General features: G+C 54.5%; 7 protein-coding genes across 7 annotated transcripts; 6 read left to right on the forward strand and 1 right to left on the reverse strand.

Annotated features, from left to right (window-relative positions):
* Positions 1-379: 379 nt before the first annotated feature.
* On the forward strand, positions 380-2,041 carry PFLUO_LOCUS9214 (protein disulfide-isomerase precursor; the record flags this gene model as incomplete). Its single annotated transcript, XM_073787019.1, has 3 exons — positions 380-759; positions 820-1,198; positions 1,262-2,041. 3 exons carry the CDS (start codon positions 380-382, stop codon positions 2,039-2,041), a joined length of 1,539 nt encoding a protein of 512 aa, XP_073643216.1.
* A 282-nt stretch (positions 2,042-2,323) lies between these two features.
* Positions 2,324-3,554, forward strand: PFLUO_LOCUS9215 (uracil DNA glycosylase; the record flags this gene model as incomplete). Its single annotated transcript, XM_073787020.1, has 3 exons — positions 2,324-2,703; positions 2,758-3,217; positions 3,282-3,554. The coding sequence occupies 3 exons, from the start codon at positions 2,324-2,326 to the stop codon at positions 3,552-3,554; spliced, it is 1,113 nt and encodes a 370-aa protein (XP_073643217.1).
* Positions 3,555-4,401: 847 nt separating this feature from the next.
* PFLUO_LOCUS9216 (uncharacterized protein) lies at positions 4,402-5,912 on the forward strand (the record flags this gene model as incomplete). The annotated part of the gene is made up of 2 exons (XM_073787021.1): positions 4,402-5,149; positions 5,218-5,912. The coding sequence occupies 2 exons, from the start codon at positions 4,402-4,404 to the stop codon at positions 5,910-5,912; spliced, it is 1,443 nt and encodes a 480-aa protein (XP_073643218.1).
* A 697-nt stretch (positions 5,913-6,609) lies between these two features.
* PFLUO_LOCUS9217 (uncharacterized protein) lies at positions 6,610-8,517 on the forward strand (the record flags this gene model as incomplete). Its single annotated transcript, XM_073787023.1, has 1 exon — positions 6,610-8,517. One exon carries the CDS (start codon positions 6,610-6,612, stop codon positions 8,515-8,517), a length of 1,908 nt encoding a protein of 635 aa, XP_073643219.1.
* Positions 8,518-8,932: 415 nt separating this feature from the next.
* PFLUO_LOCUS9218 (NuA4 histone acetyltransferase subunit) lies at positions 8,933-10,507 on the reverse strand (the record flags this gene model as incomplete). The annotated part of the gene is made up of 3 exons (XM_073787024.1): positions 8,933-9,809; positions 9,871-10,366; positions 10,465-10,507. The coding sequence occupies 3 exons, from the start codon at positions 10,505-10,507 to the stop codon at positions 8,933-8,935; spliced, it is 1,416 nt and encodes a 471-aa protein (XP_073643220.1).
* Positions 10,508-10,683: 176 nt separating this feature from the next.
* On the forward strand, positions 10,684-11,742 carry PFLUO_LOCUS9219 (uncharacterized protein; the record flags this gene model as incomplete). The annotated part of the gene is made up of 2 exons (XM_073787025.1): positions 10,684-11,464; positions 11,519-11,742. 2 exons carry the CDS (start codon positions 10,684-10,686, stop codon positions 11,740-11,742), a joined length of 1,005 nt encoding a protein of 334 aa, XP_073643221.1.
* Positions 11,743-12,524: 782 nt separating this feature from the next.
* PFLUO_LOCUS9220 (uncharacterized protein) lies at positions 12,525-14,785 on the forward strand (the record flags this gene model as incomplete). Its single annotated transcript, XM_073787026.1, has 3 exons — positions 12,525-12,825; positions 12,882-14,417; positions 14,481-14,785. The coding sequence occupies 3 exons, from the start codon at positions 12,525-12,527 to the stop codon at positions 14,783-14,785; spliced, it is 2,142 nt and encodes a 713-aa protein (XP_073643222.1).
* Between the last annotated feature and the right edge of the window lie 448 nt (positions 14,786-15,233).

Here is a 15,233-nt window from a genome sequence, read left to right on the forward strand (position 1 = left end):
ACCCCGTCGCTGAATCCGAATGGGCCTGCTACACCCTAGGGACCTTTGTGCCTATGTACCTTGGTTCCTCTAGCCCTGGCCTCCTTCCTTGCGGGCCCTGCATACCTCCGCCAGTCACAACGCCGCGCTGTTCCACCGCCCCAAAGAACAGTCTGTCCTCAACTCGCCCCCAAACAAACCACTTAAATACATACTTCTCCAGTTCCCCCCTCGGTTTGGGTAAGCATCCTCCTTCTTCCCTGGTCTTCTTCCTCCTCCTCTTTAACCCATCTATCTGACCCTGGTAGATACATCTCTCTTCAGACTACCACCAGCACTGGGAGACGGGTATTCTCAACTGTCGTGATTTCTCACTCACTCGCGCCCGTACATACACATCATGCGATCTTTCGCTTCTTTGGCCGTGAGCCTTCTCGGCGTCACGGTCGCAGTCTCGGCCTCGGACCCGGCAGCTGACGCTGCTGCTGACTCCACGGTCATCTCGTTGACCAAGGATACCTTTGACAGCTTCGTGAAGGAGCACCCCTTGGTCCTGGCCGAGTTCTACGCTCCGTGGTGCGGTCACTGCAAGGCGCTGGCCCCCAAGTATGAGGAAGCAGCTCAGGAGCTGAAGGCCAAAGATATCCCCTTGGTCCAGGTCGACTGCACTGCCGAGGAGGAACTGTGCCGGACCTACGAGGTTGATGGATATCCGACTTTGAAGGTGTTCCGTGGAGCGGAAGACCCTAAGCCATACGGTGGTGCCCGTCAGACCGAATCGTGCGTGGTGCCTAAACATTCTTGGGCTCGATCGACCACAAGCTAACTGATTGTTGATAGGATCGTCTCATACATGACCAAGCAGTCGTTCCCGGCGGTGTCGAGCGTGACCGAAGAGAACTTGGAGGAATTCAAGACCATGGACAAGATTGTGATCATCGGCTACATCGCGTCGGATGACAAGGCTTCCAGCAAGAGCTTCACCGCGTTCGCTGAGTCGCAACGAGACAACTACCTGTTCGCTGCATCCAACGATGCCGCTCTCGCCAAGGCGGAGGGTGTCAAGCAGCCCTCAATTGTTCTCTACAAGGATTTCGATGAGAAAAAGGCCGTGTTCGACGGCAAGCTCGAGAACGAGGCCATTCTGGAATGGGTCAACACCGCCAGCACTCCGCTTGTTGGTGAGCTGGGTCCTGAGACCTACTCCAAGTATATCACGGTACGTCAGATGTGTGGCCCTTTCTTCTCAGTCCGATTTCATGACTGATCTTATAATCCACAGGCTGGTATTCCGCTGGCGTACATCTTCGCGGAGACCGCGGAGGAGCGCGAGGCCTTCACCAACGAGTTCAAGCCGATCGCCGAGAAGCACCGCGGTGCCATCAACATTGTCACCTTGGATGCCAAGCTGTTTGGTGCCCACGCTGGCAACCTTAATCTGGAGCCAGAGACGTTCCCAGCCTTTGCCATCCAGGACACCACAAAGAACGTCAAGTACCCCTTCGACCAGACCAAAAAGATCGAGGCCAAGGCCGTTGGCAAGTTCATCCAGGATGTTCTGGAGGGCAAGATCGAGCCTAGTGTCAAGTCCGAGCCCATCCCCGAGACCCAGGAGGGCCCGGTCACCGTTGTTGTCGGCAAGAGCTACCAGGAGCTCGTCATCGACAATGACAAGGATGTCCTGCTGGAGTTCTATGCCCCGTGGTGCGGTCACTGCAAGTCTCTTGCGCCCAAATACGACGAGCTCGCCGAGATGTACTCTGGTGATCTGGCCGAGAAGGTCACCATTGCCAAGATCGACGCCACCGCCAACGACGTCCCGGATCCGATCACTGGCTTCCCTACCATCAAGCTCTACCCGGCTGGTTCCAAGGGCGAGCCCATTGAGTATTCTGGGTCTCGCACCGTGGAGGACCTGGCCACTTTTATCAAGGAGAACGGCAAATACAAGGCCGAGGGCGTGGCCAGTGGTGAGAGCAAGCCCCAGGAGGGAGGCGATGTCACCGTGCCGCCGGCAGCGGAGACTCCTGCTCCTGCCGATGCCGACCATGACGAGCTGTAAACGAGGGCTGGCACGCAATGTACTATCAATATAGCCTATTGTAATTCCGTCAATGAATGGTATTGCTCCGCACACCACGAGCAGTAGTGTACTTGTATTGTACATAGAGGTGAGTCCCTCGAGCGGCCAACTGAGGCTCGGTGCTGAGTCATCCACGCGCGACGCGGTCAATGGACTGCTTCCCCTTCCGACTCGAATGTCTAGATTACCATAATCCAGCATCCGTGCATGCTCTATCTGCTTCACTTCTCCCGTATCTCTCGCCCTTTGCGTTTCGTCGCCATGTCGAGCCCGGCTGCCCTGAAGCGCAACGCGGACCATCTCTCCACCCCCGGGTCGGAGTCAAAGAAGCCCAAGGCCAACGCCAGCATCGTGTCCTTCTTCGGGCCCCCTAAGGCAAAGCCGTTGACGACACAAGCGACGAATCCAGCACCCGCTCCAGCACGCCCGAGCAATTTCAACAAGGACAAATGGGTGGCGACATTGACCCCGGAGCAGAAGGAACTACTGAAATTGGAGATTGACACCTTGGACGAAAGTTGGCTGGCTCATCTCAAGGACGAGTGCGTCACTCCCGAGTTCCTCGCATTGAAGCGTTTTCTCAAGAAAGAGAAAGACTCGGGGGCCAAAATCTTCCCCCCAGAGGAAGATGTGTACTCTTGGTAAGGCACCTGAAATGGACTTCCTGATCCGCGCGCACCCTGACCACCACCTAGGTCCCGACATACCCCTCTGCACAACGTCAAGGTCGTCATCATCGGCCAGGACCCGTACCACAACCACAACCAGGCACACGGTCTAGCATTTTCGGTCCGGCCGCCGACCCGGGCTCCACCGTCGCTGGTCAACATCTACGCAGGCATTAAGAAAAATTACCCGGATTTCCAAGCGCCGCCGGACAAAGGTGGACTCCTCACACCATGGGCGGATCGAGGTGTCCTGATGTTGAATACGTGTCTCACTGTTCGTGCGCATAACGCCAACAGCCATTCGAATAAGGGCTGGGAGAGACTTACTCAGAAGGCAATTGACCTGGTTGCCAAAGTCCGAACGCGTGGGGTGGTCTTTCTCGCCTGGGGCACCCCTGCTGGCAAGCGCGTTGCCGGCATCAATCGACAGAAGCACTGCGTGTTGCAATCCGTGCACCCGAGTCCACTGAGTGCACATCGAGGATTTGTGAGTGGACCTTTTTCCCCTATCACATACATCACATATGAAGCGCTAATGCAAGTGGATGCAGTTTGAGAACGGTCATTTTAAGAAATGCAACGACTGGCTTGCTACGCGCTACGGGGCCGACGGGATCATCGACTGGAGCCTAGGGCCGACCAAGAAGAAAGCAATGCCGTCTCCATCCTCGAATAAAGAGAATGCTACCCGAGCTGATCAGACGTCCACTGCTAAACCGGTGTCTGAGGACCAGCCTCTGAAGCAAAATGAGGATGTGCCGGTGGATGATGAATTTGATGGTGCGGATGCTCTGGAGGCCCTGATTGCTGCGGAGGACGAGTAGCTGTTACTTCTTCTGACTTTCTCCTGTTGATTGGTGTTTATGGAGTACCCGGAGATTTCAGGCGAATCAATATCCATGTTCATTGTTTTCCGACATTCCTTGCCGTGACACGACAATTGTAGAAGGATGGATGTGATGAGTTGGTTACCTACTTCGATAGCCACCTAGTTATACAGAGTTACAAGGTAGTTCCATGCTTAGTCACTTCCGATTCCTACGTTGTGAGTTAACTACACAACGCTCCGTTCAACAACGAACTCGAGGCATAGACAGGAGTGTGGACAGGCAGCTGAGTGTATTACTGTCCCGGCCATGGAGCTTACCTGGCTCGCCGATACTCCCCAGTCGCGCAGTCGGGCTCGAGCCCTGCGCGCTTGTCCCAGTTGCCAGCGACGAAAGGTGTGTGTGCCAGACATCCAAGCTCCGTCGAGCTCGAGGGCTGATCAATCCGAAGAAACGCTGTCGACATCTGGCCCCGAATTCCCGGCTGGCAGAGTCGAGTGCTCATGAATTGTCGGTGGGCAGGGATGCTCCGACAGGCTCATTCCTCGGCCCGGCGAAATCCACGCCAGCCGGCCGAGTTTCGGCCTCTTTCTCGGCAACGGATCGGTTTGTCGGAGATCTCAATCCGGAATCGGTAATTCGAGAAAGATTGGACGAGTCGATAGGAACCCCTCTGCGAGACCGCATTGGGCTTTGGATTAGTTCTGCTGCCCAAAGGGACGACTCCCACGCCGACCAACATCACGGTCCGAGGGTGGATGCAGCTCGATCAATTCTCCCTTCTCCGATACCACTGGCAGGCCATTCGGTTGCATCCCTGTTACATGAACGTTATTTCAGTGCCATGCAGGCATGCGAGCGGCTTCCAGCTGCGACCCGGCACTATCTGACAGATATATATTTCACCAAGGTCAACGATATCGTCCCACTCCTTGAGAAGGAGACATTTCTTCGGTCACAAGTAGAGGGCTCTGCTAGTGTGTTTCTTGAAAGAGCAATATGCCTCGTGGCAGCCAAACATCGTGCCGCTGGTCCTCATCTACGCCTGACGGCGGATGGTGCCACTGTGGCGCCGCGTCAATTCTGTTCCGAAATCTACAAGGGACTCCTCGCTGCCATGGATGCCGAAATCGAGCCAGATCGCCTGACACGCATCCGCGTGCTTGCATTGATGTCTCTACACTGCGAGGGATACGAAGGCGCGGAAGCGGCATCCATGCACTTGTGTCAGGCTATTCACCAGTCCCAAACCATTGGTCTGCATCTTGACCGGCCAGGCCGCACATCAACCGACCCTCACACTAAGCTTTTTTGGTGCCTGTGGACGTTGGACAAGATGCATGCATGTATTGGGGGCCGACCAGTTCTCTTAGCCGACCGTGACATCGGGATCGAGAAACCCAATTTCAACGACCGCCAGTCGCGGGGAGCTTTTGCAGTGTGGCTTGCCATCTCCGATCTGCTAGCGACAGTTATCTCGTTCTATCGACCCTCGGCTGACACCACCACCAGTGGATGGGAGGAAGGGTTCCCAGCCTTCGAGGATATTGTGGGAGAGAGTACTCAAGAAGATCTGGACTTTGCTACTCTTGGTGCGTTTCATCCCCACGCAATTTGGGCTTCCCCCCCCCATATCCAACCGGAACTAAAATCGGCGCAGGCTTCTTGGAACTTTACTATCATGCCGTTGCCATCCTGTCATGCCGGCATAAGGTCGCCGAACACCTCGATAGCTCCAAGCTCTCATCCGTTCGGCAGGGACTTGCGGCCGTCCGGATTCACTCCATTGTCGCATCTGAATGCGCTGACGAATTGCCCCCTCTTCCCCTTGTGCCGTACGCGATCGCTTTATCAATGGGTGTCTCTTACCGTCAGTTGCGTTCGAGTAAGTTGATCACGCACATTGACCGAGCCAAGGGGAGCCTAGAGGCGTCGTGCTCTCTGTTGGAAGCACTGAGCCTCTATTGGTCCTGGGCTGAAGCGATGGCTCGGCTGGGGCGCAAAGCGGTGCATCAGATTGAAGGCCTCCAACCCGCCCACTCCGGCCAGCCACACGAGCCATCACATCATCATGTACCCTACCCCGGCCATGCAGCTTCGGCAGAGTCAGGGGTCCCAGCTTTTTCTGGCCCCCTGAAGGACAATAGTAGCTCCGAAGCTGCCGCCCCGGAGGAGCGCTCCTCGGCCGTGCTACCCGCCCCCGATGTGGCGGAATCCTTCGATACCGGACTCACCGATCTGGAGGCGCCTCTGCAAGGGTTTACGGACATTGACATGCTCTTTGGCGAGTTCTTCGATCTATCCCTGCCGACGAACTTCTGGGATCCCATCTTCATGGAGGAGGGAGCAGAGTAGGACCCACAACAATGATGCAGAGAGTGAAACCGACCGACCGAAATAGAAAACCACCAGAGGGCTGATTCGTGGGCTTTTGCACACCCATTTGCCGATCCCCATCCCTACGAGATCGCGAGTCTGGATCATAATATTATTTTTGACAAAGAACCCCGGTGGAGCCCGCCCGATCGGGCTCTTCACTCGTGCGCACAACAAAGAGATCCGCCGTGGGCTAGCCTGTTTCGGGGGAGAATTCCAATTCCCTGGTTCGAATCAAGTGTCAGTGGATCTCCACATCCTTTTTGTCAACGAGTACCGCCTGTCGCCTCGGGAATGTCCCCCGGGGACCCCTGACACAAAGACTGTCGCAGATCAAAGAACTCGCTTCTTGCTTTCACTCGCGGCGAATGCCCCTCTAGTGTGATTTTCAACACTCCCACAATATATACGGCGCGATCGAGTGATGGCCGATTCTACATTTTCGCGTTAATTCCGATCGGCGCCAGACCCTCAATTCGGATCGTGATTTGATTCTCGACTGTCCCCGGACGGATGCATCTGAGCAGTACGCTGCGCGCTGCGGCATCACAAGAGATCCCCCCCCTCCGAAGGGTGTCTCCCGAGACGTGATCTATAGGCGACCCCGCTCTATACACCCGCAACACACATACTGTGCATACCTATGGCTTCCAGGCCAACTCTCAGGGCAGAAGCCATGGAAAACCCAACAGCCCTGGCGGCTCTGGAGGAACATCGAGCTGATTATCCGGCCCATCCAATCTCCCAACTGCAGGCTCCATTCGAGGAATCTATCGTGGAGACGAAGGGTGGCCCAGAAAGCGAATGGGTGGTCGAGATGGATGCGCAGTCGCGCCGCCGAGATCTACTAGAGAACGACGAGTATGAACGGCTGTGTGGCCGGAAATGGCGTCAAAGAGAAGGCGAAAGATACCATCCGTTCTGGAAATTGACGGCTCAGATGGTCTTTGGCGTGCATCTCCTAGCAAAGCGGCAGGCGAAATCAGAGGCAGAGGTCATGAAAATCCTACAGACTCATGTGGATGAGATGGACGGATTTCTGGAGAGGACGACGGAGGATTTCTTGATAATCCGCCTGGATGTCTACACTAGAATCCAGTATCTGAGTCTGCCCCTCGGAAACCTAGAGGCGTTTGATGAAATGCTGGATGACCGTAACTTCCGATTGTCCCTTATCTCCTACAATGACCAGATTGAGCACGCGATTGAACGATTCACGGTTGCCATTACCGATTCTCTCAAGGACATTCGCAAAGGAAAAGAGGCTATGCGTGCCCTATGGCACTATTTGCGGCAGCTCGCGGATGAAGGCTGTTTTGAGTCAGAGAGTCTTGATGCTTTCTATCGGGCCATGACAGACAACATGGAAGGCTGGATGGATGCTTTCTCGAAACTTCGTCGACAAGCCACGTCTCTTCACAAAGCACTGAGCGATCTCAATCTGGCAGTGACCGAGATGCAACGACGAGTGGGTGTGGCCAGCAGGAAGCCTTTGCGATCCTCCATCCAAGTACCCAATCGAGACCCAGTCCGTCGCAGGTCTGTCAGGCAAAAGCTCTTTGAAAAAAGGTCCGCTACACTATCATCTCAGCTCGTTTCGAACAAACCTCTTCCACAGGCCCCTGGCATGATTCAACCGGAGTCCACGCCGGCGAATCCAAAGAAGACCGACCTTGCAGCCCCTACAGATAAAGGCGCACCGGACCCCAATAGCGCCAATGGTATGACGGACGTTGAATCTCAACCCAAGGCTTTGAATCGTGCGAAATCCTGCAGTGCATTGGGAGTAGTAGCCGAGGTCCCTGAACCCGTGTCATCATGCCCCCCTCGAACGCCAGGCAGACTTGCCAGAAAGTTTTCCAGATCTTTCCTGCCAAAAAGATCCGTCAGTGAAAGACTCAATACGACAGAGAATCGACCCGCAACAGCCCCTTCGAGGACGCTTCGACCCTCACGCAGCGTCTCAGTAGAGCATCTGAAGGCTCTTTACACGAGTGGACGCCCGCGCACGCAACAGTCCGCGGTGAAGCGGTCCTTACAGTCTGGCCAGCAACAGACCCAGACACCGCCTCTTGGCCGGGGGAATACCATGAAGGAGCATATTTCGCATTACCTGAAAGCGGATCGCGTGGTGGAGGCATGGGACAACATGGCTAAGAAGTCTGCATACTATCCAAATTCACCGCCAAAAACCAAGGACTGGCCCCGCAGCATATTCCGAGCGAAATCCACGAAAAACACACGAGCTCGTCGAGACAACCAAAATCCGACTCTGACCAAGGCCCAATTAGAGCGGCAGATGTCATGGGTGCACGCGCCTGAGCTTCTGAACACCTACTCGTTCAGATCAAGACTCGAAACGGCCCCTCGAATCCATGTGCTATCAGTTCAAACGAACCTAGACGAAGAACTGGGTCGATACAGTGAAAAGGATAAAGCCGGCGATGTAGCCGATGAAGCGAGCTCAATAATCACTGCGCTTCCAACAGTGCCGCCTCCGACACCCAGTTCGCCGTTTTTCCCAGTAAGTCGGCCGGCCACTGCTGAGAATAAACCTCGCGCTGTCGACTGTGCCCAAGCTTGAAGGGGCATTTCCCCATGTCGTCGCACACTCTTTCGCAAGAAGTTTCTTTGGTTGGAAAGGATTACCCAGGATACCCTGTTTTTATACCTCTACTTTTACATAGTGGTCAGCTTGGCCACCTCTGCATAAAACAAGCTGAACAATTCGAACATAAGACAACCCGCAAGGCAAATGGTATTATTCGTACAAAAAACGTCTAGAATCTGTTTTTTTCGTCAGGCCCTCGCTGCCACGGCCTAAACGCGGACTGGCTCAGATATTTATTTCCCCAAGCGCCCTAAAAACAGCGCAGAAAACACAAACGCCCCGGAATGAGAACACAGAAGCCAACAACAACAGCAAGGAACACACTTCATTATACTGCCATAAAAGAACCCAAATCAAAGGGGGGGGTTTTTTTTTAAAAAAAGAAGTTTCACTTGCAGCGCTTCTCGACAATGTTTGGGCCATGCTCCTCATACTCCTTCTTGGAGATCCACATCTGGTGGAAAGTACCCAGGCTGGCTAAAATGCTGCCTCCGATCCAGGAGGCGAAGCGTCGTTCGGCAGTATTACCGGGCGCGGAAATACGCACTCTCGGTCCGGGGAAGAGCTGCATCAGTTCGTGGTTGAGACGATCCGTGAAGCCATAGAGCAAGCTCGATGCACCCGTTACCACCACATTCGCCAGCAGATGAGGCCGAATGTCGACATCCACGCCGCCGAGGGAGGCCTTGATGAGCTCCGGGACGGTCTGGGCTTGTGTCGGGGCCGGGAAAGGTGAGTCTGGGTCTGGAAGGGCGGCCTTGGCATCAAAGAGCGATTCCACCACACGGAAACGATCAGCACCGAAGACTTGGTTGTACCCATCAGGGAACTCAAAAGGCCGGCCGGGGGTGGTTCGGGCCATCTCCTCATTGGAGACACCCGTGGGACCGGTGGCAGCGAGCTTGTTCGGCCCGGGCCACACCTGAACCACGCATTCCTTGAACTCGGACAGGGTGCGGTCCTCGAGGAGCGAGCGGTAGGATGCATCCGGCGCCTTCTCGGGAGGGAAGGTCTTGTACTTCGCTTGGGGCGGCTGGCCGGCCTCGACGGCAGTCTTCGAGCTGATCAGGTAGTGCGGTGTGATCGTGATGGGTTGGGGGGAGTTGGATTTGAACAAAGCGCGGATCTGCGACGAGATGTAGTCGCCTCCCAGCGGAGAATGCTGTACGCCTCGCTTGAGAATCATTCCGTCGTGAACCGGCGTAATGGAGATGTTGGAAGCGCCAATGTCAACCACGAGGGCGGAAGCTTTTCCGGAGGCAAAACTAAAACCAGCCAAGTTGTCAGTGTTGTACAGAGAATATGGCAGTGAGAAGAAAGACATACGCGGCAAGGACACCCGTGCGTGCCTGGTAGTAAGCCGGGGAGCCCCAGTTCTCCATGGCGACCTCAATCGTTTTCTCACGCGCCTTGGCTGGATTCCATCCAGACTCGGTCATGAGCAGAGGGCTGTCGGCCAGGGGTTTCTCATGCGTCTCCACCTCCATCTCTGTTGGGAGCTCCTCGTGAGGGATGTCGTTCAAGCCATTTTGAAAAGGGTTACCGGGCTTGCCGCCAGTCAATCGCGAAGTAAACGAGTATTCCCACACTTTCTCTGCCAGATCCCAGTCTTCAACAATGCCATCCTTGCCGATTGGATTGTGGACCGATAGGCCAGGTCGTGGGGTGACGAACACATCATCACCGAAGATCAGCTTCTCTTGACCGTTGGCGTTATATTTGCCATAGTATGTGGGAATCAGCGACTTGGGCGCGTCTTCACCGGCAAAGCCAGCGCGAGTGGTGGAATATCCTGGGTCTAGGACAATGGCAGAAACCTCATCTACCGGCGCGAGCAATCAGTATTTGGAGAAGTGGGATGGGACAGGGACTGGGACAAGTGCAAGTGAGAAGGGGGTAATAAGAAATTGGGGGACGTACCTCCACCATATTCGGCAGCCTGAGGAGGGTTGGAGGAATTCATGGTGAGGATTGCGCGGGTGCAGAGGGAGACAAGAAGGAAAGGCTGGTGAGTGAGGGAGTGCTAGGTGGTTTGCGCGGGCGGTGACGGGGGCGGACGATTATTTGCCCCTGCACTTTTCTGACTTTACACAGTTACACCTCCAACTACATACTGATCTTCGAACACAACTAGCTTCAATGGATGCTGATGTCACCTCTGAACCTCTCTTCCGTCCCATGAAGCGACGCAAGTTCGCTCGGCGGCGCCCTGACCACGAATCCGACGATATTGCCGGCCACTCTCCCGCCGTCGACGATGATCGCGCGCCAGAGTCCCCGTCGAAAGCCGACTACTCAGAACAACAGACATCCGGTCCTCTTCGTCGACCACGACCTCGAAAAGGCGGGATCGAGTTCTCCACCGCACGCCCCGGCGCAGACCGGAGCCGCCAGACCGGGCTAGTTTCCGTTGAAGATCCGGAGAATGAGCGCCTTCAGGCTATGGGTGACCGATTTACGGGCTACACCGGCCAGACAGTCGATGTTGATAAGCACATGTACGAACCGTCCTTCACCATAGCTCTTGGTGCTCGCGAGATGTGGACTAACGAGATAAGGATGGCTTATATAGAGTCCGAACTGGCTAAGCGCTCCCAACGAAAGCCAGACCCAGACTCCTCCACAGCCGGTCAACCGATTGCAGAAGGAAGCGCCGGCGGAACAATCCCGGAACAGCAGCGCCGCGAGCCAGCATCGTTAGGCAAACTACATGAGATCGACCTAGGCCAGGAGATCAAGTTGCAGAACATCGCGCGAACCGAAGCTGCGACACGAAGACTCGCGGGTGATGACGATATTGCCGCGACCGAGGTGCAACAGGCAGACCATGAGAGTAAGCGGTGGCGGCATCGCAAGCGACGAACAAGCGCCGACATCGAGCGAGATCGACTTGTGGAAGAGGTGTTGCGCGAGAGCAAACGTATGTTGATATTCATTTGAAAGAAAAAAACGAATGCGTGCTAACCTCGAACAGTGGATGTTTATGACGAGCCGCACGAAGAGGGATTGGGGGATGACCAGGCGGCGGACGATCGGATTGCAGAGCAGTTCCGGCGAGATTTCCTGGACGCAATCCAATCACGGCGCCGGGTGCGCACGACGAAACCGACGAGCGCGACGGAGGCGCCCAAAGGGCCTAAGCTTGGGGGCAGTCGAAGCGCACGGGCGGCCATGCGCGAGTCACAGACGAAGCGATGATTTAACTTTATATTGGATGGAAGGATGGAGGTGTCTCACATTGATTAAGTCGCGCCCCAACCCATATCCTGTCAGTACATACGGAGCGGGAGAAGAAGAAATCAAAATCTGCCAGGCCCACCCCGGAGTTGTGGCTAGTCTAGAAGAAAAACAATAATAGTAACAATAATAGTAATCATAAATCGACTAGGACTTGTTCACGGAGTCGCTGGCGGATATCGAAAGGCCCAGACCGAGTGGAGCATCTGAGACGAGCTGATCCATGGACCATTCTTGACTGGCGGGAGCCTATTGTAGTACCCGGTGGGAAGTACCTCTCCTAGTGTCCATAGCGGAGAGGTACCTGTCCCGTTGTACCCGTCTAGACTTGAAACGCCCATCATATCAGGGGGTCAAAACACTCCTTACACACACTCACTCGTTACTCCTTCACATCCTCGCTTCCTTTGTTCTTCCTTTCTTTCTCTCCTCCAATAACCAACCCATTCTTTCGCTCTCGCCTGTCTTTTGCTCTCTGCCGCTCTTTCTTTCCACACATTCGCTCCCGCCCACCATCCAGGGCGCTCTGTCTCAGCGACCCGCTCCGGTGTTTTTCTTTCTTGCTTTACTTCTCTTCTTCTGCAGGTTGACCCTGCCTTATCCTTCCTCTCGTTGGGATTGATCCATCCTTGCCGAATCGAAATAACTCGCGCCTCTTGAACATTTATCGTGCGGAATCCCGTCCGACCGGGCAATAATATTTGGATCTAGCCCGACGCCACGCGGAGGAGACTTGGGCCACCATGAGAACTCATATTCTCTGGGGTGCTCTCCTGGGCCTCTTGCCCGCCGCAGCCGTAGCCTCCGATACGTTAACTACGGCCGGATTCGGTCTGTGCATGGCGGACTCCGACATTAAAGTGCAGAAGCTGGATGTGTCCTACACGCGCTCGAACAACGAAGTGGTTTTCGATGTGGCCGGCACCAACGACAAGGAGCAGAATGTCACGGCTACCATAACCGTCACGGCGTACGGCAAGCAGGTTTACACCAAGTCCTTTAATCCATGCAGCGACGAGGTGCACGTTGCCAGATTATGTCCTGGTAAGTTGGACTCGGTCTTGCTTCTCTTCTCAATTATCTGACCTGGCTGGCGGCAGTTCCGTCCGGCTCCTTTTCGGCCCAGGGAAAACTCGCCATTCCATCCGAATATGCAAGCCAGATTCCCTCCATTGCCTTCTCCATTCCTGATTTGGATGGTCAGGCAAAGCTGGTGCTCAAATCCAAGGACAGTGACCAAGACGTCGCCTGCGTGGACTCCCAGTTATCCAACGGCAAGACCACCAAGATCCCTGCGGTGACCTATGTTTCGGCCGGTATCGCAGCCGGTGCCCTTGCACTCAGCGGACTGTCTGCCATGGGCGCGGCGGGTCATCCCGGTGCGTCTTCCGCTAGCCCAGGGTTCGGTGATGTGATGGGTTGGTTCCACACCATGGCCACCAATGGCATGTTGAGTGTTAGCTATCCCGCAGTCTACAAGAGCTTCAGCCAGAACTTTGCCTGGAGTACGGGCCTGATCCCGTGGTCGGACATGCAGAACTCCATTGACAACTTTCGCAAAATGACTGGCGGCAACCTGACAGACGCCAATTTCCAGTACTTGAAGAACACGAGCTCATCATCCGGCGGCTCGTCGTGGCTTAGAAGGCGGGCCTTTGACCAGGTTGTCCAAGTTGCGGACTTGGTCTCTCGTTCCATCGATACCTCGTTCGATGCCAGTACAAAGAATAGCTCCTCCTCGAGCAATGACGGAAGTGGCCTCCATCAGGTGATCGATGGAGTCAAAGGCGTTGCGGAGGAGCTGATGATTCCTGCAGCCAATACGTTCATGACCGTCCTCATGATCTTCGCCATTGTCATTGCTGCCATCGTTGTGGGCATTCTCCTCGTTAAGGTCGTTCTGGAAATCTGGGGGCTGTATGGCTCGTTCCCCAAGAAACTCTCCACGTTTCGCACGGACTACTGGGGCCTGATGGCGCGGACGATCACCAACTTGATTCTTGTTCTCTATAGTATCTGGGTGCTATACTGTGTTTACCAGCTCAAGAACGGTGATTCATGGGCGGCCAAACTTCTTGCAGCTGTTACTCTTGCCACATTCACGGCGATCCTCCTCGGCTTTGGTGCTCGCATCTTTTACATGGCTCGCAAGTACAAGAAAGCCGAAGGTGACATCTCTGGCTTGTACGAGGACAAGGAAACATGGCGCAAGTACAGCCTGTTCTATGACAACTATAAGAAGGACTTTTGGTGGCTATTCGTCCCTATTATTATCTACATGTTCGCCAAGGGATGTATCATTGCTGGTGCGCAAGGTCACGGCCTGGTCCAGAGTGCGGGTCAGCTGGTTGTCGAGTCTCTCTTGTTGATCCTACTGGTGTGGAACCGTCCATACGCCACCAAGTCCTGCCTGGGAATCAACATCACCATCCAGATTGTCCGAGTCTTGTCGGTTGCTTGTGTGCTGGTCTTTGTCGAGGAGCTGGGCCTGTCCCAAACCACCAAGACTGTCACTGGCATTGTTCTCATTGTCCTCCAATCCGCTTTGACGGGCGTCCTTGCTATTCTCATTGCAATCAATGCCATCATTTCATGCTGCCGGGAGAACCCCCACGCCAGAAAGAGAAAGGAAGAAGGTGAGTTGGACCGTCTGTTTCTCCCAACTCTTGAACCTCGACTAACCCTTTTTTCTCACCCAGCCAAACTGAGCCGTGACATGGACGACCTTACTCCTTTGGATGCACGAGAGTCCCTCCTGATCGAGCACCCACAAAAGCACGAATATGCGGGAATGAGCAAGTTCAACTTCACAGGACCGTACGAGCAATACCGAGACCAGCCTCGCCGTCCCGGTTCAACCGGCAGCAGCGATCGCGATCGCCTGGTGTACGCCGACTATTCCGACATGGGGCATGACCGTACCGACAGCCACGAGAGTCACCACTCTCGTCATAGTATCGAAGGCCGCAACCCTACTACCCCTGGTTACGGCATGGCATATTAAACCTGTTATACGTTCGGTTGCTTCCTTCCTATCTCTCTCACACCTCTCTTCTCCTGTGATCGAGCATTACTATCTGTTTTTTGAGATTTCAAACGTGTTTGATCTGTTGATCATCCTGGTCCATCCATTCTGGGATTTGTGTGATATCATTTCCTGTTTTTTCTACTGACAGATTCACCTTTCCTTTCCCATGTCTCTTTTGCAACTCTACTGTCCTGCATTTTCCGTTTTCTTTGTTGATTATTGGCCCATCCAGCCTTTCTTGGCCGTTCAGCGTGTTTGGTGGGAGTTGTTTGCATGTTCATAGATTTTTGTGAAAACCAGCCATTGGAATCTCTTGACCTGCCCTTGACTGCAGATGGAGTTGACGCTGTCAACCACCACGTAGCCAGTTTTACTACTATTATTACTCTTTTACTCAAATAGGCTTTTTAATCGATGGGCTTTT

Source organism: Penicillium psychrofluorescens (assembly GCF_964197705.1).
Source record: "Penicillium psychrofluorescens genome assembly, chromosome: 6".
In the NCBI taxonomy this organism is placed as follows: Eukaryota; Fungi; Ascomycota; class Eurotiomycetes; order Eurotiales; family Aspergillaceae; genus Penicillium; species Penicillium psychrofluorescens.